Raw genomic sequence first — 24,855 nt, 5'->3', positions numbered from 1 at the left:
TACAAGATGCAAAATATAAAATATCGTTCCATCTCTGATTGTATGTAACACTAAAATGAATACTAATCATACCAGTTAAGATATTCCCCCTAATTTTGCTATTAAATGTGCCGAAATAAGATGGCATAAAAGATTATTACACCATTTATTTACCAGAATATGTGTTACCGTGAAAGACCGAAATTGGAGAATGTTGACTTTCACCGGAGAATGTCACATTCACCAAATACGTCGGTGAAAGATCGAATATTTCATTACATTCTAATACGCTCACCGGTGTATGTCGACAATCACAGATATGCTCTGGTGTAGGTCGAAAAGAGAGGAGTCTATGTACACGCTGTCATTGCTAAAGGAAGTGTTACACAAATAAATGCAGTTGTAAAAACAAGGGCCTCTTGTGCAATTCAAAGTGTCATAATAGTTTACGTTGTTGCAATAAATAAGATTTGAATCACATAATTGAGTAACTTTTTAACTTCTATTATTTTCCTTTCTCATTTTGAATGCACTGTGTGTTTTAAGTTTAATGTTATTAAGTTCTTATTTTAAGTCTCAAGTGCGTTTTTTTGCGACTGAATGACGGAGAAGAAAATATAATATTCTTATACGTTCAACATTCACCATTATTACATGGTGAATGTCGACATTGACCGGTGTAAGTCAGAAATAAGAGTATTTGGAAAATATTTCGGACATACACCAAGCGACTAGGTGAATGTTGACATTCACTGGTGAAAGTGGACATTCTCCAGATTTCGGTGTTTCACCGTGACATATGCACTCTTTTAAATTGATTTACTTCGAACTGTGTTTTGGCGGTCACTAAAACTTTAATATAAACTCCATCCAAACTCTAGCTCCACACAACATGAAATTTGCATTCAAACAACAGCATTCAAACAACATGAAATTTGCATCATATGATAGGGGAACCGGAAAGTAATAGCGCTTTCTTACATTAAATTCAAACGAATACATTTTAACAAGTTTTTGTTTTTAATATAACCACCCTCGTTATCAACAACCTTTTGTAATCTAATGTGCAGATTTTCAATCCCGGACCGATAAAAATCAATTGGTTTTTGAGTAAAATATCTCGACAGGACATTTTGGACATCAACCAAATTTTCAAATTTTTTGCCACTAAGAAAATGTTTTAGGGATCCGAATAAATGGAAATCCAATGCTGCGGTATCTTCCGAGTATGGTGGGTGAGTATGGCAGTACCTCCCACCCCAATTCATTCACTCTTTCCAGTGTTCGTCTTGCACAGTGCGGTCTTGCATTGTCGTGTTGCAGAATGACGCCTTTTTTTGTTGACAATTGATATTTTTCGATTAAAGATTGGTTCAATCCATCCAGGTGTTCATAGTAAAGGTCTGCATTAACAGTTTGTCCAGGTTTCAGCAATTTAAAATGAATAATTTCGCGAATACTCCATCAAACACCCAGAACCACTTGGATTATCATATAGGAGTTTTTTTTTTTTTTTTTTTTTTTTTTTTTTTTTTTTGTCTCCACTAATCAAACGATCAAGAAACGGTTCTGTATGGTGCCGTTGAAGCAATACGTTGCATGTAATGGATAGGTTGGCTTTGTTCTTTTCGAATAGATTATGGGGGACTTAAACACCTGCTTTTCTTATTTTTCCATTCTGCTTTAAATGTTCTTGGATGGTCGACCAAGGTTGGTTAAGAGTGTTTCACATGGATTTGCTTCCACTTCTGCCCTTAGCATGTTGTTGTCGACATGCGCAGAAACGACATTACTTTTCGATCCCCCTATTACATACCGCAATGCAATATCCAAATGATGAACATCTTAGCGCACGCGCAAAAAAAAAAAATAGAAAGGGAATATATAAAGGGAGGAAAGTTTGCCGTTTTGAATAACGTGAATTGTTTTCTGGTAAATTAAATGGGAAATTATTTTTCTTGATCGTTTAATACAAATTTCAAATGCTAACCTACGCATAAAAGAATATGCATATGGTTTTTCGAAAGATGTCTTAAAGAAAAACGCATCTTGGGCCAATACGCTACATGTATATTTAATAGTTATTATAATTATATACAGAATAATTGTTAGCTGTTTTTATTATATTCTGATTTTTATTTATTTAAAGTAAAGAATTTTAAACCTTGCAAAGCATAATATTTATAGAATAACATTAATGTAAGCTAGTTTTATTCTTTCTAATTTTGCTTGTTGTAAAAGTGGTTGTTCAAATATATTTTTATTTTATCGTTTCCCTTTCGTGCGTTTATTGTCTAACACTATACATCCACTATTTGCATTATCTGAAAAAATGCTTTGTTGTCACCGTGTTTTTAACATTAGATGACCGTTTACAACATAGTTTGACACACGGCGTTTTAAAATTATCTAATAACTTAAGTCTAAAATCTTGATAAATACACACCTGTGAAAGTGTAGAATACTGACAATTTAAGCATATTTTCCTTCATTTTCTGATTAGGATTTCCTTCATTTTCTGATTATGAATTGTTGATTCCTAATTCTTATTAATATTTTAGCTTTTTTAAATAAATTGAAATAACCAAACTGTCACATTTCACTCTATTTAGTCTCCTTTTCTTAGGTAACATATACTAACGAGGTCTAAAAGACTGTATGAGGAATTATCCTCGGGTCTTATTGATGACAAAAAGTCAGAAGAAGGGTGTAAAGAACCCTTTATTCTCTCAGTAGAATTTCACCGATGACCTCACTTCGGCTTACACAAAGCCAACACTTTGGCTTAACTCAAAACAGAAAACGATGAACTTAAAATAAGTAAGTTTAGCCTAACGGCTCACAAAATGATTTAACGTGTAGAAAGGCTCTCACTCGTAGAAGTCGGCGAAAACAAGCATAATGGCTAGAAGTCCTCAACGCCACAGAAATGTAATCGGTAATAATTCAAGGTAGCAACGTGATCTTCAAGCAAGCATAACCCAAACGTTCCCTAAAATGCTACTTTTCTATCTCATTTTAATACACATGCCCTTACTTGTTAACCTTCAGGCAATAAAGCGTGGTTGAAAGTGAGACTGTAAGGAAAGTTACTGTAAACTAAAAATAAACTATTAGTTAAATTAAAGAAATCTCCACAACTCTGATATCATCTTCGAATTACCATTAAAATATCTTGCTCATTGTTAAAAACTCAGTAATATGCAAGTTTGCTTATAGAGTGTATTATTCATTTGGTATTTCTTTTATGTGAATTATTGTATCCAAATAATAATATGACAATGAAAAACTTTTAAAAACCTAAAGAAACAGAGCTAATGAAAAGTTAAGCAAATAAAACTTTTGCTAGAACATTTACCTATGGACTTTAACTTAAAGGAGAAAACGTTTTACTACTAGTTATCATTCTCTAGCAAAATTTTAAAGTCTCAAATTTAGCAGTATGCCTATCTTCATGTAAAAAATTATTATGTCTTTTTTACAGAACCGTTATATTCTCTGTTCGAAAGTATATCTAATTTGTCCTTAAGTAGACTGGATATATGTCTGTTACATTTTAATAAAAATATAATTCTCGAGGACCTAAAATTATGTTTTTAAAGCCCTCTTTAGCACAGCTTGTATAACTTACATCCAGTGCATTCCTGTATTTAAGTAATTGAAATATCTCTTTATTTAACAGCTGTTTATTGATGTTTATATTATTAATGCTTGCCTGTTTATATTGATGTTTATATTATTAATGCCTGTAAAGTAATACAGTATGTATTACTTTACAGGAAATGTAATTGCTTCTATTTAATCTAACAAAAGAAACAATTAAATTGCAAATAAACACCTGAATCACATTTTAGATTAATATCTAACGTACTTTGCATGCTTGTACAATATCCTGTCAAAATACTACAATTTAAATATAGATGATAATCATAGTAATTATTGTTCTATTTATCATTAGTATATTGATGACGATGTTATACCACTTTACGGGAACTTTAATTACTTCTATTTAGCTGCAGTTTCAAACTATGCAATTTTATTCGCACTTATATTTACACAGAATGTTTAGATGTTTTGTGTTTGTGTGTGTGTGATCTTTAAACCCAGTTGTACAGAAGTAAGATACACCTTTCCCAAAATATTTTTTTCTCTGATGTTGTAATCATTACAGTATTTTGATAAATATATTTATGTGCACATTTACCAACAGTTTCTTCCTGAATTTGAAATACTGTATGAAAACAAATAACAGGAAAAGGTAGTTGTACACAGATAGCGGAAGATTTGAGATAAATTACCTGCTTATACCTTAGACAACAAATATCCTCGTCTTCTGTGACATCTGTTACTGTCACCACCGCAGTTTTATCAGAAATAATATATAAACTTGAGCCTAAAGATTCAGATTTCTAGTTTAAATTGGGATTTATATTACTCCTCATAGCTCATTTGCTGTAGCTTAAACCATTGATATTGATAGCAAACATTAATCTACAAGAACTCTGAAGATAAACTTTAAATATGCAGTACTACAAAGCATTTTTTAATTCAGAATCTAACTTCGTCCCTTTTCTAAGCATAAAGTGTTCCTTATCAAACTACATGAATCCTTGTTGAACGTCTATTTGTTCTTTTGTATGTTTTTCTATTTCAGATTACTATGTGGACGTCGTTCGTGAATCTCCTTCAACCCTCTCTGACAGCACGTTACGTCACATCATGCAACTGGTGACTTTAGGTACAGGATTAAGCGTACCTCCGCCTATAAATTTGAGATATAGGGAAAAGTCCCTGAAGAGGGCGCGAGTAAGCGCTCCTCATCCTCGTCGCACTTCTGAGCAGCAGAGCATAGGCTCTGAGTTTTTAGGCAAAAGAGCTTCCCCAGAACTCGAGAAAAAGATGGGATCCGAATTTCTTGGCAAAAGAATGGGGTCGGAATTTCTGGGCAAAAGGGCATCAGATGATATAGATAAAAGAATGGGATCCGAATTCCTTGGAAAAAGAATGGGCTCAGAGTTCTTGGGGAAAAGAATGGGCTCTGAATTTCTGGGCAAAAGAATGGGATCGGAGTTCTTGGGAAAGAGAATGGGATCTGAGTTTTTAGGCAAAAGAATGGGCTCAGAATTTTTAGGCAAAAGATCAGACGAATATGAGCAAGACAGTGCTGAAGATATCCCTCTTAAAAGAATGGGATCAGAATTTTTAGGAAAAAGATCAAGAAACGGAGGCGATGGTGAGGCAGAGTTTGAGCACACGAGCTCCAACTCTTTGGGCAACATCTCTCATGTCTTTGAGACTGAAAAGAGGATGGGTTCCGAATTCCTTGGAAGGAAGAAGAGAGACACGAAGACAACACACAGGAGAACATCTGAAGCGTAGGGTGAGAAAGGGAAAAATGCAATGTGTATATTTATGTGTGTGTGTGCCTTTTGTCGTCGGAATGTATGTTACGTGGAATGCCAAGAAATACTCCTCAAATTAAATCCTAATGGCCCATTGATAATTAAAACTGGCGTTATAAGTCTGGATATAAAACACTTTTAATTAGTTAAAAAGCTTAAACTCATGATACTAAAAATAGCTAAAATTATTATAAGTAATAGTTCAGTTAGCTCGTATTATTTTCCACTGTTTACATACAAAAACCAAGTTGATTAAAAGCAAAACATTTAGAATGTAAAATGCATTTGCATTAAAAAGGAAGATCATCACGGGTATTGTATCCATCATGTGTATTGTATCCTTAATTGATATTTGTAAGGTGGTATTTAAAATCATTTTACCACTAGATCCAGAAAAAATAGTTGGATAAATGTTTGAGGAATGTACTAATTTGAAGTTTGAGTGTTTGATAAGAATACTATCAGAATGAAACTCTGAATACAAAAAAAATATTTAGAAGTCTCTTAAAATTCCGTACGCTTTTTTATAAAAATATATCAGTAATTTAAAGCAAAAGAGCACTTTTTCTCAAAACCCTGATTATGCCCATTAAATTCTTAAACATGCACACAAAGACCTGATTATGCATATTAAGTCTTTAAACATGCACACAAAGATCTGATTATGCCCATTAAATCTTTAAACATGCACATAAAAGCATGATTATGCCCATTAAATCTTTAAACATGCACATAAAAGCATGATTATGCCCATTAAATCTTTAAACATGCACATAAAAGCATGATTGTGCCCATTAAATCTTTAAACATTCAGCTATGAAATTAAAATGAAATACGTTCTCTACCACTGCACTTTTTATAGCGTTTCTGTTTAAATAAACATTCTTCTAATAATTCAGATTTAAAAATATTTTGATAAAAAACTTAAATTGAACTTTCTAAACTTTTATGCAAAACTTTCGTTAGTTTAAATCTTAGAAAAATACTGGAATAAGGAATAAATTTAGATATCTATATTAAACATACGGTATTTAATCAAAAGTTTTAAAAGACAAAAATGTAGGCATGAGTCCAGGCAATGTTCTTATAAAAACAATTGCTGAACCCTTAATGTCGTGAAAACGTTATAGTATATTCTAGCTTGTAAAATTTCAGATATTGTTAAAGATAAAATAAACTGTAATTACGAAGATTAAAATAATGTATATATATAGATATGACGTACCAGCTTTTGTCCGGAATAAATAGAATGCTGAAGAATCATAAATGTAGTCGTAGCTTAAATTATCAGACGATAAGTTTAAAAAACAGGATCCATTTATTATTGGTCAGGAGAAAATAGCAGTTACAAAATCAGATATCCGGAGTAAATAAAAAAGAATTACTAATAACTTTTTTATTAAGTTTACTGCATCGTGACATTTAAGAAAAGCCCCCGATATTCCTTTGCGAGTCCTTTTATAGCCTCTGGAAAGGCGGAGCTTCCAAGAAAATGACGTCAACCTCGTCAGCCAATCCAGTTAGCTTTAAATATTTCCAGAACATTCTATAACTGTACGCGTAGAAAAGGCGGGAAAAAGAAGTTGACTACGGGCTGTGGATTTAATTCCACGTACTTTCAAATAAGAGAACGTCGCCATTAAAAATGAAAATAACATACCAGTTAGAATTTTAAGTGTATTCTTGACTATGGAATTTTATTATTACATATATATAATTGACTCATCAAAACGCAATAATTAATTTATTAGAAAACAATAAACAGTTATAAACATGCAACATTCAAATTCCAAGCGCTGAGTTTTACTTAGTCTATATCAGAAATTATCAAATTACTTATACTGATTCAGCTATCAAAAATATCAAATTAGCTATAAAAATAGATGGATATCCAGACTTATAACGCATGGCCTATTTCATGAATGACGCGTTAGATGAAATCCCAAGTGATGTAAATAAAGGATGTCCGACAAAAGAACGCAACTTTTGAAACGCCCGCCATTTCTGCTCTATTTATTGCAGCTCTAGTTACTTAATTCCGTCAATACATTTGTATGTTATTATGCACTCAAAATTTGCATTCTTTTTGGGACACCCTTTATATGATTCTAGAAATTAATCTGCATCCATAGACGTTAAAGGGATTTGACTAATCTTGCGTGTTTTTCTATCTGGATACACAGAAATTCATACGCCCATTTTTGCTGTTGTAGAAAGCCGCATGAATGTTGTATGTAAGCATGAATATCATGAGTTTACTTTAAAACCTGAAAGCGTCTCATATGCATGCTGTATTGGTGTTCTTATAGAATGAATGTTAATAGCTAGATCAGTCTGTAACCATTTATGCGATGCACGGTTTCTTATGATTAAGTTTTCATTTTACTGCAAATGCAGAATATTTTATTTCCGAAATATTATTTAACCCCATTTAAGTTCTAGAAACTTAGTCGAACCTTTAGATTACTTATTTGTTTATCTTAAAGATAGAACTTAGAGTAGAAAAACAACTTTTGCTTTCCTCCCTTATTGTTGATCAACGATGGTTTCCAAACATTTTTATGAATTATATTTTATTACGACTTCATTCAAGTTCATTTGATTTTAAAATAATTTTTATTGTAATAGTGAATTCAAAATCAGTAGAATCTGAGCAAAACTCTTGATGAAAATGACCAATTTTTAAAGCCTAATTGACATATTAAAAATGCAAATAAATATTTAAAAACAAATGTTTAGGTCTTTTTACATTACATGGAAAGAGTTTTAAATATCTAGCTCTCTTTGCTTTAAATATCTAGCTACATTGTATGGAATTAATCTGCATCCATAGAAGTCAAAGAGATTTATTAAAAGAGATTATATTTTATATTAAAGAGAGAGGTATTATTATTACATTACTAATACATTTTATCTGACTTTATTTAGAAAATTAGCTTTCATAATTTTAAGTATCTGAGTTATTTTTCCCTTTAAAATTAGAAATCAAAATATGTTTAAATTATCTGAGTAAAATGCGCTAAAAGTAACAAAAATAAATGCTTCTCAGAATTTTAGTAGTTTTTTTTTTTTTTTTATTTGTAACTTTGAGTACGAATGTGTTCGATGTGTTGCATGATAGAAACATACCTGTAACCGAATGTGTATGTTAATGCTTGTGTGTCAGTAATTATTTGTCTCTGTGTATCCAGATACGTCCTTTGCATCTTGGAGGAAGTATTTCTTACACATCTATTGCACCTTCGATATAAAACCAAAATTAAAGTTATGGAATTTGAAAAGTAAGTAAATGTCACCATCAAAATGTTTCCCATCGGCGTCTGAAATAAAACTTATTAATTATTTCTACGAATTTTAAATTACAGACGAACGGCATGAATTGCACGTGAGCATTGATTTATGTATGAAAAGGAAGAAAACTACAAATGTAACTGAAGAAAAATTCAATTTAATAGCATTTCTCTTTGCAAAAAATTATTAACGGGCAGTTAATTATTTTCGAAAATTTCGAATTCAATACAATTATCAACAACTTTATTAAAGGAACATTATGCACGATTACGTATTTGTGTAATATTATTATCGGCGTATAAAAACATCACCATATGCACGAATTGCATGCATATAAATGTCGAAATTTCGGCGAAACAAGACTTCCGGTAAACTCTGCATGACATATCATTTGCATGCAAAAACTGTTCTAAGCATCTTGCTCATTAATCTAATAATATATTCGATTTTATTGAAATTTAAAAGCAAAATTAAATGGCGAAAGCATCCAGAAAATTGCCTCATTAAAACACACATCTAATGCAAATTTGATTTATGTTTAATTTTTTCCTTGGTCATTTATTTCTAAATTTAAAACAAATATTATATATGTATGCAGCAGTGAAAATGTTAATTTGCATTTTGCATCACAAACAACTTACAGAGCTTGGTGTTCTTTGGTAGAATACAATAAGTCCAAAAGCTTCACAGACTTACAGCGTTATCTGTTAAATTATCGCTGTGCCTTGGAAAGAGCTGCAAAATCTTACGAAGATTTGAAAACAAACCTTTTAATTAAATCCGAACTTTGAGCACGAATCGTGCTACTTAACAAGCAATCAATGTTTGCGGTAGTGAAACTCGTAAACCTAATTCAAATTTAAAACTAAACCTTGTAATCCAAGACTGCACAATTGATTTAAAGCAAATTTGGCTAAAACCTTCTCACCGACGTAACAGTTTACGCTGCTGGTCATTAAAATTGCAACACCAGGAAGGAATGATCTGACGAACGTCAAAATCCCATGAAAGGAAGAAGTTGGGATATGCAAATGATTAGTATTTCAGCACATTTAAAAGACGCAAGAGGGAGAAAAGACATCTGAAGCACTGATTTAAAAACAAAAAGTTGTGTAATGGATTTCGCATTCGGAAAGTGCTTTATAAAGTTGGAGTTTGCTTAGAATATTGTGTTATGCCTGGAATAAGAAGAGGAAATGCTTACTAGCAAGTTTCGAAATTCGACAGAGGCAGGATCGTTGCCTATCGAAAGTGCAGATTATCGTTCAGTTTGCTGGTCGCAGTGGCATACATACAACCACTGTCATACGAGTATGGAAGCAATGGATTCCTGAGGGCCGTACTACAGTCTGTCTATCACAAGAAAAGCTCTCGCCAGCTAGTCTGCAGCTGTCTGCTGACGGCTAAAAAGTAGACGACTCGAAGATATGACAACCACTTGGACGTAAAATGTCAGAAATGTACCCATCTGCGTTCAAATTACCGTCGATCTACTACAGATGTGCGTGCCATGTACCTAATGACTGTCCAAATCATCACACTATCTGTCTGATGTTGTCGTATCTTTGCCGTAGAAACGACATCTTTGTCGTATCTGATGTTGTCGTACCTTTGACGTAGGAACACGCCTTGACCCATTGTTCGTAGGGGTGTCTTGAAGACGAATGATAAACTGTTTTCCCCTCAGCCAACAGTCGCCAAAAACAAAATAACAATAAAGCAACTCTTGGTTCGTATCTATTTGAAATATACTAGCGATGTTGCTATAGCGACCTCCACCCGCCAGACACTGTGGCGGGCGCTATTTCTGTCGTGGACAGACAGTAAACGGCATGCAGGATCTCAACGCCATCCCATGACTAACGCCAGCGAGGACAGACATATTGTGAGGTCAACCTTTCAAAACCGTACGACCACATCACGGACCGTTAGTCAGGAAATGGACATGCTTGTAGCACGCCCAGTAGCAACTTGTAAGATGCGTTACGTTTGCAGCGTGGACTATCAGCAGGGTGACCATTATTTCGGTTTCCCTTAACAATGCAGCATAGAGAGAGACGGCGACTCTGGAACACCAAACGACAAACCTGAGTACAGGAGGGGCACAATGTCGCCTTTTCAAACGAATCCCGGTTCTACGTGCAGTATCCTGATGACCGTGTCTGGAGTACCCGAGGAGACCGCACATCCCCTGCTTTCATTCGATATCAGCATAGGAGCCCTGCACCTGTGTGATGGTTTGGACAGCCATTAGGTACACGGCACGCACATCTCTAGTTCGGATCGACGGTAATTTGAACGCAGATGGGTACATTTCTGATATCTTACGTCCAGTGCTTGTCGTATCTTCAAGGTCCCCAAACACCATGTTCCAACAAGATAATGCAAGATCACACGTCATGTTCTGACCTTCCTCGGTACACAGGGTATTCGATTGCTGTCCTGGCCTACACGGCCTTCAGATCTGTCACCCATTGAAAACATCTGGTCATGGGCTGCTGACAGGCCCGCTATCCCTCTCCAGCTAAAACGGTTGATGAAGAGTGGCATGGACTTGAAGCAACGTGGAATGAGTTGCCCGTTTCTGTCATCAAAGTCCAGTTTGACTCTATGCCTAATGGGGTAAGGGCTGTTTTATCTGCCAAGGGTGACAGCTGTTTCTACTAATTTCGCACCCCTGTAAATATCCAAACTGCTCACAAATTTAATCATTTTGTCTTCATGCCATACTGTTAACGTGCAATAAATATCTTTTTTGTATTTGCTTTCCTTCATGGTGTTGCAATTCTAATGCCCAGCAGTGTATATGTCAACAGCAATAACGCGAAGCCGAAAAATCATAATGTTATTAGAGATAGTAAGCCTAGTTTCGAGAGGGAGAAACGTGGTGTCTCTAAACAATCCAAAAACCTCGGCTTTAAATACTCTCAAATAAAATTTGCATTCTGATAGGAAAAAGGAAAGGAGAAGTGACAGTAAAGATCTAAATGATAAAATAACAAGTTATGTGAAATAATAGTAACAAACTGACCAAAATGTCGATAAATAACCTGTTTGAAAGACCGTAAGGCCATAAAATGATACAAGGACCACTACAAAATGCTAGAAATACCAAAGATACTCGTCTAATTTTGAACTGTTCCCAGTCATGCTCGCAAATATTAATCAAGTCGCTTTGTATTTAGATTTAGTAACTTACGCCTTACTCAACACTTTACACTGGAACACAATTATTAATGACATTGATTGAGATTAATTTGGAACCATAATTTTTGATAGACCATAATTTCTCATGGTAGTTTATTTAAAAGGAACTGGTTTTGATGAAACAAGGAAAAGCTAAAAAGTATCATTCTTTAATTCAAAATGGTCGGAGTCAGCCCTCGCCCCAAAAATGCATTATATACTTATACAGTGCAAAAAGAAATATATTCATGGTAAAAAAATATCTGTTCCATAATATAAAAAATAACACTTAAAAATAATATTTTATAGTGCCATCCAACTTTTAATTAATCATGTCTAGCTTTGCTCAAACGATTAACTTAAGCGAATTTTAAAGTTAGACAACTATCAATTCAAATTGCTGAGGCCTAATTGCTTATGATACAGTTCGCTGGCCTTGTCGCCTCTAAATGCAACATGCAACTATAGATACTCTAGTCTTTAAAATCAAACAGAAATATATATTAAATAACTTACAAATAAAAATTCATATCTCCTGAATATGAATTAAAGAATCTATTTCTGGTAATAAATTAAAAATATAGATGTGGGATGATAACAAATTATCATAGTTGAATTAACGTTATCTTCAAAACTTTCTCTAACTAGTTCAGGAATCTATTTGCATGTCTTTCGTATATACTAAATTAACTAGCACTGTAAATTGACACAAGCCTAGATTCAGCACAAACGCTTATAGCTTAAGCAGAGTGTATATAGTTAGTTTTTTCTTCTCTTTTCTTTCGCAGTGCTGAGTTAAATAAACAAAAACCTATCCATACATTCCTTTCCGTAGTCATGAGTGAAGAAACAGAAAAATAGGAAAGATAAAACTAAAATATTTTAATTTTTAAATTAAATAATAATCAGAATTATATAAATTATGAAATAAATGTACGTGTTTTGATCTCATGATGCAAATATATGTCAAAAAAACTCACAAAATATTCATTCCGGCTGAAAACCTAATAAAAGTCAAGTATGCGTAACATGTATTCAGTGAAACATTTCTTCGCGGATTTCTTAGTAAACTAGAATATTCACTTAAAGCGCAAAACTCCGTTTATAATACACAAAAGTTTGATAATCATAAAGTAGGCCCCCTTTTCATTAAAATGTAAGACTTTATAGAAATACATAAAATGTAAAGACTATCTTTATAAAAATACAAAGATCTTATATTTCTATAAATATATAAAACATGAAGTCTTTAAATAAAGTTATAAAATATAAAGACTTTGTATAAATATATAAAATGTTAAAATATAAAGACTTTACATAAATATATAAAATATAAAAATATAAAAATATTTAAAGACTTTATCTATGAACAGCAGAAAATTAATAAATTCAATATATTGTCAAGAGAACGTTGTTTAAAAAGCAAATGTCTTTCCAAGTTGAAAACATAGAAATACAAATCAAAAACATAAAATACAGGCACATCAATTAAAAGAACAAATATCCTCAAAAGGGCATCTATGTAACTGTCTTGAATATAAATTAAACTTAAATTAAACACAATAGTTCTCAGTTAAATAAATAATCAATTTGGTAATAATAATTACTATAATTCTAATACATAATGAGAAATACTCAAGTATGACTTAAGTTGAGTAGTTTATATGCTACAACTAAATAATATTTATGTACACACATTAATATTATTTTACATAGTACATAATTTTATGCTATACTTAAACATAGGCTTTAGTAATACACTTTAGTAGAGTGCAAAATACTATATATAAATTTACACACTACATTTAGATTAAATATATATATAGTATTATTACTAGAAAACAGGGTTTAATGTTTAAAATTAGAAGTTTTGGAGCTATAGAATCCCGTCAGGAAAGCTGAACAAAAATAATCAAAATAAGGGAAAAAAATTAAATTAAATTAAATGAATATAAATAAAAAAATAATAACTAGGTTTATTCAAATTAGTGACAAATATTTAAATTATTATTATTCGTGTTATTTGGGGCTCAGGCTACAATTGTAATTTTACTCAAAAGCTGAGAATTAGAAATTATTTGTCAATTCTTATTACAACCCTTTTATTTACAGTTTTCTCTAATAACATTAAATTTTATAAATACCTGAATAAGTAAGCGTAATACCTGAATGTTTCCCAAATTACGAACTGTTTCAAACTACGATTTATCATAGCAATGTTCAATTTATTCATCAATATATTATTTAACTCAATTAGCTATAATTTTTAATGTAAATTAGTTTAATTAATAGCAAAATAACTAGTTCCTGCTTTGAGTTCTCAACTGTTATCTTTCAGTTAGAAGTTCATTAACGGGTCTTCTCTGGATGCTTTCACAAGTATTTTCATATTGACCTTTGTTTTGATGTATATTCAAAATTCAATCACGCCATGAAATTAAACTGTCCATTTCCTGCTCTAAAACAGACATTTTGTCACTTTAGAGGGCCCTGATATTTAGGATAAATATCAAAACTATAATTTACTTCACTGTTATGATATGCATGAAACTCTTTATAAGCTTGCAAACTCAAAGAAGAATATCCAAAATTCTTCAAATAAGCATTTCAACATAGCACGATACCGACATTTTCTTTCTTTAGTTTTTCTCACCAAAGCTAACCAAAATATAAATGGAATTCTATGATATAAGAGCATCAAATGTGAACAGAAATGACAAACATTAGTATTAAGTTACTTAAGGGGACTCATACAGCTTAAAACCCATAAGATGTCCGAATAGGTGACTGTTGCAAGAATTGGGATAACTTATTTATTTTATAAGCAATTACTACCAACTTTTTACAGCTGACTACATAATATAGCTGCTTTCTGAAATAGTAATCAGAAAGTTTGTGTTGCCGCAAATATTTTTATAATTTAATCCGCTTTGTGACAACATTTTTCGTCATGTTTCCAACTTGCGTGCGCAGTTTAAAACATTCTGTTTCATAATTTAATTCCATATTTAATATATAGCTTTTATAACATTTGAAAACTACTGTGAACCTAAAATTCTAAAAATTTCATGTTAAATTTTTATTTTATTTTGAGTTTATAAAATGTATTTTATTAACAAAATAAAAATTATTAAAATATTAATTTTTATTCCATAAAATTTTTCAGTATTAAAGTATTCATCAGATTGTTGGTTCAGTTAGAAAATAGTGCCCATTATAAAGAATTCCATCCAATTTCAAATATGTACCATTTGCCATTTTAAAAATATCATGCGCGCAAGGGGGAAACAAGGCGAAATATTTTGTCACAAACAGGATTAAATTACAAAAATATTTGTGGCATCACAAACTTTCTGGTTACTAGTTTCCAAAGCAGCTATATTATGTAGTCAGCTGTAAGAAGTTGGAAGTAATTGCTTTTAAAATAAATAAAATATCCCAACTCGTGCAACAGTTCACATGTTAGAAGATCATGAGGGGTTTAAGGTGTATGAGTCCCCTTAAGGTACACTGCGCAAAAAAAAGGGGGGAGACAATTCTATATCTCTCGTTCTACTAGGCCGATTGACGAAATTCAATTTGCTTTTTTCATGTCTCGAAAGCGCGACTTAGAATATGTATTAGATTTATACATAGCGTTGTTCTAATATAGGTATTTGGAGACAAAATCTGGCTTTTACTGAAATGGCATGCCAATTTTATTCCATATTTCAATTCTACGGCTCAAATGATGCCAAACTGCCAAGTTTTGTAAAAACTGCTCGAGTAGTTTTTAAAAAACTAGCTCTCAGAATTTTAGCTCCTCCATGTTAATTGGATTTGATGTTTATTTATTAATCTTTCGGTTTTTATTAAACTTACTCTCTTTTTTATTAAACTTCCAGAATTCAAAATTTAGGCTTAATCCAAATATAATTCGCACATTTTTTATGATTTATTTTTTAAATTTGTATTTTTAAATATTCTTTATAAATTTTTGAAAAAAATTTGTAGTATATCTATAAAAGGTATAATACAAATTTTTAGGGAATTTTATAGGTTGAGAAGACCTATAAACTCTCAACATCATCTTAAAGTATATGTATTTCTACACATATCTGCAAAAATTTTAAGTTTTTAATTCAAAATACTTGAATTTACATTTTGGTGCATTTTGAAATTTGACGTATTATTTATTATCAACGATAATAACAAAAATGTGGTTTGCGCACTTTGTTACAATTATTTGAAAGAATGAGAAGATGGACCTTTTTTTCCACTCGTGAATCAATGACTATAAATTAAGAATTACTATAAATTAAGAATGCCGCCAAGGGAGTTATTCTTGCCGCAAACTGAAAAAACCGCGCCAAGATAAATTTCTGAATTTCTTCGTAAATTTGTCACAAAATTTTATAAAATTTAATATTTAGACATAGTTTGAGTCGTAGAATCGAAATATGGAAAAAATTGATATGTTACTTCAGAAAAAGTTCGATTTTGTGTCAAAATACCTACGTTAGAATAATGCTATATATAAATCTAATACATATCCCAAGTCGCGCTTTCGAAACATAAAAAACGCAGTTTGAATTTCGTCAATAGGCCTAGCAGAGCGGGGGATACAGAAGAGTCTCCTTTTTTATTTACTTAATTTTTTTCGCACTGCACATCATCATGGTATTTACTCATATAAATTAATGAAAGAAATATTTTTTGATAAAAAATTAATATTAACTATTTATTATTATTTAACTTCATTAAAGTATTTGAAAATCTTCGGTTTCAAATTCAGTTCTTAGTAGAAAATCTCAAACAGTAGTAGGCTAAAAAATGTTTTTAATTGTTAGAAAATATATTTAAATCTATATTGACAAAGAAGCTCATTGCTCGATGAATAGGTTAATAATGTTTCCAATTTGAACATTTATTTGAATATTATTCATTCTCTAAACGGAATGAAATTATCAGTGATAAATCAAATCAAATCAATATTCCTCGGCGAATAAATTGTTTGCATCACAGCTCTATGAAATATCTTTTGAGGCTTTCTTCAGATATCAGCAGTTTTACTCATGTAGTCTAAATGTATGAACTTTCTCTTGCTATGGTTCATACACTTAGATGTATGAATCTAATGCTATGGTTATCTATGCTATGTTAATCTCTTGCTATGGTTTCTCTTGCCACTTCAGCAATTAATCACTTTTCAAAGAATATCGATTGTTCAGAAATCTAGAAAATGTGCTTTGAAAAAAAGCACAAATTCTTTTAAAGATTATCAGAATTCTATGTGATCTGATTCCTAGCTTATTCTCTGGTTTTAATCTAATAAGCAGATCAGAAAATGGTCAGGGAAATATACTGATCATTAATATATGATATATGAGTTTACTGAATTTTTTCAAGCTAACATAATGGCTTTCAGCGCTTTAAATCCCTCATAAGATTTAAAAAGCTGCTTACTTCGTTTACATAAATCTGAAGTGACAGAGTAAAAGGAAAAGAATTGCATTCAAAAATAAAGAAATCTATTTCTTTAAAGAATTGTTCAACCTTATGTATTAAACAATTAAAAAAACGAATATATTTAATATACTTTCAGTACACATTTCAAATATCAGCTTCAATATTTTTGTCAGTCTCAAAATGGCGGACATATAGTTTTACATAGGATTTTAGAACATGTACGGTCTTCAGTCTATAATCACTTGAAAATAAGTACATCTATCTAAATCAAAATCACGTGATCTAATAACGAGTCGAAAATAAAATCTAATACTCTAATAATTATAATCCAATAATCTTCAAAATAATAATTAAGGAAACTCACATTCTTTCTTTAATTCCATCTTCTGTTATGCAGCAAGATTACTAAATAAGCTTGAATAATTCAAAGATTTTACACCAGTACTTGATTTAGGTATGATACACAGATAAATCTAAAATGAAAATGGCATAATCCATTATTGTTCAGAATCAAATTAGCAACTAAATGTTTACAGGCAATATGTTTTTGAGAAATAAGATATTTATAATGGCGCAGCCATTTTCATCCGAACATACGTTTGAGTCAAAAATCAAACGATCCAAACAGATGCGGATGTTGCCACAATAGTCAAAACATAACTTCATAAAACAAACTACACAAAGCAGGAAATGGAAGTTTTATGTCCTTTTTCTTTCAAATTTTACTTTTTATTTAGATTCTTAATATTATGCTTAAAATACTTTATTTACTGGCGTGATTTATTTTATATTTTTGTTCGTTCAAATTAAATTTGAATACTAGGTCAAAATTACTTCGTTCTAGAAATTTTTAATCCTGCATTACCTAATTATATGGAATCTTTAACTAATTAGCCTAGAGGAAGCAAACGATAATTTTGTATTTAATTCCCTTAGCGAGGAGGAAGTATATTGCTCGAGCAGCCGAAGCTTTCTGTTTTCTGTGTTGTCAAATCAGGTAAGATTAAAATAAAACCCGAGTATTCTAAATGTGTTAACGTGAATTATAGCGCCGATTTTCTCACTCACTTATCATACAAATTCTGAATATGCGGAATATCATTTTTGTAAGATAAAATGACATTTAAAATGCTTTCGAATCTAATACAAATACGTATACATTAAATGAATGCAAAAGTGCCTAATTTTTAATTCCAGAAGTCTAAAAAAAATTATGCTGCAGGAAAAAATGATATTTTTCATATTAGAAGGTAAATTTATTTATTAGACGTAAGAAATTTTAAAAAACTCAATGCGAATAGAACTCCATGTTCGACCAATGAATGCTTTAATTAGGCATTTTTATAGTATGGGTTACATTAATATAAATAAAATACCTATAGAAATGGCCTGCATGTATACACGTTTGATGGAATGAAGATTTTAACATACATTAGATTAACATACATATATCTATGTATGGATATGTGCAAGAGAAACACTAAATAAAAGAAATTACAGTTTATAATTTAAATTAATGAACATTATATTTACGATTCAGAAAACGTTGGAATTTCTTTTTTGGTAAAAGGTTTATTGAAATGTTCTATCTTATTTACTCCATCGAAACAAAATTGCAATAAATCTTTTGAATGTTTATTTCGAAAATATTCTATAAATACACATTAAAAGTGAGAAAAATGGATCAAATCAAATAAACTTCCATACTTTTTATTACAACGAATTATTACAGAATTCAAAGGCCTAAATATGGCATCATCTATAATTTAACGTACGTGATTAAAAATCTAAATTATATATCTACGAAGGAAATTTTAGTCTTTTATATGAAATCCTAATGCATTCTTAAAGTGTTGGGTCTCGTATTCCTTCAGTTATTATTGCTTCAAAAATCATGCGAGCATTCAACTTTTAGGTGCTTCTGGATAGCATAAATTAATAAAAATGTGGCAAGTGCTGCACCAGCTGATAAAAATATGACAACGGTCTAATTCAAAATCGTATATACATATTAATCAAGGTATAATAATTAAATAATTAAAATCGAAACCGGTGGTTAACGGTCTAACAGAAAATGCATGCATCAAAATTGGAACAAAAACAATGAAATGAAGTAAAAAATATAAAATCTGAATGGAGTTTTGTTTAACGTTTTGTGTGTTAACTTTATTTATTAAATATCATGTTTTTGCACTTAAAACATAAATTTCAGTTCAACAGCAATATCGTAAATAATTTTAAAATGAACATATCTTTAGAATTTCCGATACACAATCTACGATACACAGTTTACGATATACGAGCGCTGGAGATAAAAAAAAAAAAAAATTGTTTTCGTACAGTGTTGCCATTGCTCGCATTGAAATCATTGAAATTGTTAATCAAAAATTCCCTAAAGACTTGCAAAATCTGAAATAGATAATAAAACAAATTCCAAATTTGGGCTTCCAGATGCCCATATTCGGGTGGAGACGTACGTTATTCAAAATTGGATGGCTCTAGATATCGTTGTTTTAACACAATGCGAAAAACATACATACATACATTCATGCAGGTTCTTCATTATTTAATTTCTTTATATATAACACAGGTCGATAATATTTGGTGGCAACAGTTTGAAAACTGAAACCCCGTTTATAGTGAAATGCCACAAAATGCCAAAACGAAATTAATACTCCTTCTGGGCTAACGCTTTTTGGGCTAATAATATAATTAAATACAATAAAACAAATAGTTGAAAACTCTTTGGTCACTTTTAAGAAGCAGCCGAAATATTTTACATAAATGCACGTTTCTGAATTATACTTGTATGATTAGAAATTCAAGGTATAAATCAAAAGTAAGTGCCAAATAAAAAACTAATTAAATTAAAAAAATGTAAGGATATTAAACATGTTTGCAATACGGAAGCTAATTTAATTTTATCTTTTATTTGGCACTCACTTTTGATTTATTCTTTTAATTTATAATTATCCAGATTTATGTTCAAAATCGTGCTTCTCTTAAACGTTTTTGCTGCTTTTAGAAAAAGTTAAAAAACAAACTGTTTTCAGTTATTTGTTTTATTACATTTGATTATATTTTTAGCCCAGAAGGGCTATTAATGTCATTTTGTCATTTTGTGTTGATTCACTATAAACCAAGGAGGTTAGAATAGAAGGAGGGAGGGTTCGCCGTTTCCTCCACTATCGGGGAATGAAACTCCGCCGAACAAGAGGCGTCCATGTTTGTGACTTCAAAACATTGCATTACGGCAGTGACATGTACGTGTTTCTAAGCTGTTCCGTGCATTTATTTTCCAGTAAAAATATGTTAAATTTATAATGAAATCCCTCGCTATTGTTGAATTTTTGTTTTAAAGTAATAAAGATGATATCCATAATTTACTATGTACAGCAAATTATTAAGAAATAGTTCGAAATCTAAATGCATGCGCATAACATTAAAGCCTTTAAAAAATGATGTTTCTGCATTTTTCACGAATTTGCTTAGGTTAGAAAATTAATCTTAATAAAATAAAACAGATTTATGTGAATTCATTGATTTCAGTTTATGCGCATTTCATATTTATTAATCTCAAAGAAACTGTCTTTAATTAAGTTGAATTACAGAAATACACCTGTATAAGTTTTTGGATACATCTTTCCACATGTTCAATTGTGTAAATATTTTACTTAATTTTATCACTATACTGCCCAGAAATTTGTAAGTTTATGCAAAAAATTTTTAACAACAGAACAGTTTATCTTAACTTAAAAAATGAATAATAATTAATATATAAAGAAACGCATTGCTTTATTTAACACTTTTACAATTAATAAAAATAGTAACAATTGATTTCTTACTTTTCATGAAAGTTATAAAACGAATTAACTAAAACGTTCAAATTATACAATTTAAATCCTACCATATAGCATTGTATCTTAAGGAACGAAGATACCAGCTATAAACAGAAACATTAAAATGTATTTAATATATTTTGATTATAGTTATATTAAATAACCTATTTTAAGTCCTTTTTTTTCACATCTGGAAAGAAAACCACATGACATTGTGATATTTTTTGACATAGTTGTCATATTACATAAAAAAAGAAAATTAATACTTACGTAAGAAAAATAATGCCCGGAATTTTTTTCGAGAATCTATTTGTGCATCTATATGCAATACAGACATGCTTCAAGAAGAAAAGAAAAAAATGTTGCAATGACAGACTTCCTTGCACGAGCCACGGTGATAACAGGAAGATGGCCGCCAAGCTTCACCGTTTCAGTTGAACCTTCCCTCCTTCTATTCTAACCTCCTTGCTATAAACGGCGTTTCACTTTCCAAATTGTTGCCACCCAATATTAGAGCCTTGCATTATTTAAAGAAATTAAATAATAAAGAATCTGCCTGAATGTGCGTATATTTCTCGCACCGTGAAAAAACAATGGCACTTAGAGGCATCAAATTTTGAATAACGTATCCTTTCGAATATGAGCATCTGGAAACCGAAATTTGGAATTTGTTTTATTATCTATTTCATATTTTGTAAACCTTTAACGAATTTTTGATTAAAAACCTCAACGATTTCGAAGCAAGGAATGGCAACACTGTACGAAAAAAAAATTTTATCTCCAGTGCGCCAGACTGTGTATCAAGAAATCTAAAGATATACTCATTTTAAAATCATTTTGCGATATTACTGTTGAACTGAATTTTATGGTTTAAGTGGGAAAAACATGCTATTTAAAAACTAAAAATGTCACAAAAAACGTTAAGAAAACGCCCATTTGGGCGTAATATAAAATCTGAAATCTTTCATATTTTTATTATTTTTACAGAATTGTTCTGTTCTTGTTCCAGTTTTGATGTATGCTCTTCCTATTAGACACTGGTTTTGCTTTTAATTATTTAAATACTATATTTTGATTATTTAATTACTTTCACAACATATTTTTTTTCCTTTGAGAACATACAGACTCCCCGTGCACCACATATGTACAACACGGGGCTTACAGAAGTAAGTTAACTAGAACATTAAAGGTTACATGTATAAATAAACATTAAAAATTACATGCATGAATAAAGCAAACAAAAGCAGAGAACAGCAGTCTGGACTTCACGAAAACAGATAAGTTCACTGGCCAAGTCACTCCGAACATTTTCAAATCGTTCTGTAAGCATAATCTAGGGCCATTAAATGTAGGGCACGAGAAAATCAAATGTTCCACATCCTGAGGAACTCTTTTTGAACATTCACATAAATTGTTTGATCGTAGATTAAAACGAAAAAGATAACTTGCAAATTTACCGTGACCAGATAAAAACTGAGACACTTTAAAATTTAACGAGAGGAAAGACTCGGAATTCAGTCTATGGTAAATAGAAGGAAGGGACGTTTTGGTGACTTCAGCATTACAAGATGAAATGTATTCCTCATTCCACATAGCTAAAAGCTTTTTATAATGAAAGGACTTCCAATAACTCTTTGGAATGCTAATGTTGATAACAATGGGTAAATTTAAGGCATCTTTGGCTAAGAAATCAGATCTTTCATTTCCGTAGAAACCATGATGAGCACGCACATAAGCAAAGCAGATATCAATACCTCTAATTCTAAGTGAACTAACAGTTACTAGGGTTTCGGTAACTAATTTATCGCAGCTGGTAATACTTTTCAAACGTTGAAGAGAAGAAAGAGAATCAGAAGAAATAAGGTACTTTGAGGATGTTGTCCCATGATCCTGGATCCATCTGACGGCAAGATAAATGCACAGAAGTTCTGCTTGAAAAACTGTACATTCATTCCGTATACGGTGTCTAAGAAAACAAATCTCGGAATGGCCTTCAAAAAGAACAAATGCAAGGCCAACCTTGTTGTTCATCTTGCTGCCATCTGTAAAGAAAACCATATGAAAACTTATTTCAGCAGTCTCTTTATAATCGCAGAAATTTATGGGTTCTAAAGAAGCGGGATGAGGAAGATCAGTGAAGGGGACAATTCCATTAATACAGTCTTCCGAAGCATGAGTTGCCAATGACTCAAAAATGTTATTCTTATATGCAATTTCAAGATCAATAGGCGGAACTCCTGCAAGAACAAAAGTAGCCTCATAGCTTAAGGTTCTATAACCACTAATAATACGAAGAAGAATTCTCCGTTGAATCTTTCTTAAATTTCTTTTGTTAACCTTCTTGGCAAGAACATGTCCCCAAGCACGACAGCCGTATGAAATGAAAGGTACAATAAGGAATTGCTTATACATGAGTTTCTTAACATCGTAGCTTACTCCAAAAGTATTTTTGGCAATTCGGTGAAAGCCATTAATAATTTTTTTCACATTTAGCAGAAAGGAATTCAATGTGCTTTTTCCATGTTAATTTTTGGTCAAGAATGACACCAAGATATTTCACAACATATTTAGCGACCTTTAATAACTTAAATTCTCAATTTTTAATTTTCTAAACTCTCGTTTATACATCAGTACCTTTGAACTCAGAAGGTATCTGTAAGAAAAAAATATAAAACATGATAAATTATGTTTTGCTTTTACTTAAGCATTCGTATCCGCTAAAAAGTTTTCATCCATTCCTCATTTACAAATTTAACATCCATGCTTTACTCTTTTACGGTTACACTATCGAGTTACACTCATCTTTACTTCCTTGTACGAAGTAAAAAGGAAGTATTGTAATCGCGAAAAGTTTCAGGCAGCATTTAAATATGCATATTGACCGCTATCGAATGCAATTTAACGACATTTTTGAGTGATATCTGTACGTAACGACAGAATCAAAGACTCGTTTCCTCCAAAAAAATTATAAAACTGCTTTAAAGTGAATTCTGAAGAGAATTTTTCGTGGCGTCCGTACGAACGTATGTACGTACGTGCGAACGTATCTCGAATAACTCAAAAATGAGTAGCCTCAGAACGTTGAAATTTTGTCTATAGGACTACTATAACATGTAGATGTGCACCTCGTATTTTGGTTGCAATCGGCCGCACCAAACATATATAAATATATTTATATATATGTCCACTCTGTTACCCGGCTCTGTGATCTCAGTTTCATTACTCTTATATGTTTGTAAATTGTACATTTTTTGCTTTTAAAAATGATTGAATTATGTTGTTTTTCTCTTCCGGTTAAGGTTTTTATGCCTTTAGTAAATCTGTATGCAATATTTTTAGAATTATCAACAATTTTAAAGTTGTTTAAGTGCCGCTAAGCCTTTTCTTATGGCGGCCATTGATTGTTTACATTTGAAACAGCAGACTAATGGATTTGTTACCAATCTAGAGAAACTTAGCTTCGCAACAACAAAGATAATGCCTTCATTTATTATTGCCAATTAAATCATGCTTAATCTTTTCTGGAATTTTTTCGAGGAAATAAATGTTTAAGATTTACTTCGTAATTTTTAATATACATATTTTGAGTTTTTATGTATTTTTGCCTTCTCGCGAAGTGAGAACTGAATTAATTGAATGAGAAATATTCAATCGTCTGTGAAAAACTGTTTCTTTTTTGTTTTGTTTGCTTCATTTCTTTTATACATCAT

General features: G+C 31.3%; 1 protein-coding gene across 1 annotated transcript in view; it reads left to right on the top strand.

Moving 5' to 3' along the window:
- Positions 1 to 24,855, top strand: part of LOC118187118 (uncharacterized) — a 271,397-nt gene that overhangs the window by 214,146 nt on the left and 32,396 nt on the right. The window contains exons 3-4 of the mRNA XM_085812565.1: positions 4,634 to 5,359; positions 18,243 to 18,303. Coding sequence (XP_085668691.1) covers positions 4,634 to 5,358 — 725 coding nt within the window. The 3' untranslated portion in view covers position 5,359; positions 18,243 to 18,303. The remainder of the gene's footprint in view (positions 1 to 4,633; positions 5,360 to 18,242; positions 18,304 to 24,855) is intronic.

Source organism: Stegodyphus dumicola, chromosome 3 (genome assembly GCF_044657685.1).
Source record: "Stegodyphus dumicola isolate Sdum_Otavi_A_Nest chromosome 3, ASM4465768v1".
Classification (NCBI taxonomy): domain Eukaryota; kingdom Metazoa; phylum Arthropoda; class Arachnida; order Araneae; family Eresidae; genus Stegodyphus; species Stegodyphus dumicola.
The sequence above is the reverse complement of the archived record's forward strand: the minus strand, read 5'-3'. Positions and strand labels throughout refer to the sequence as shown.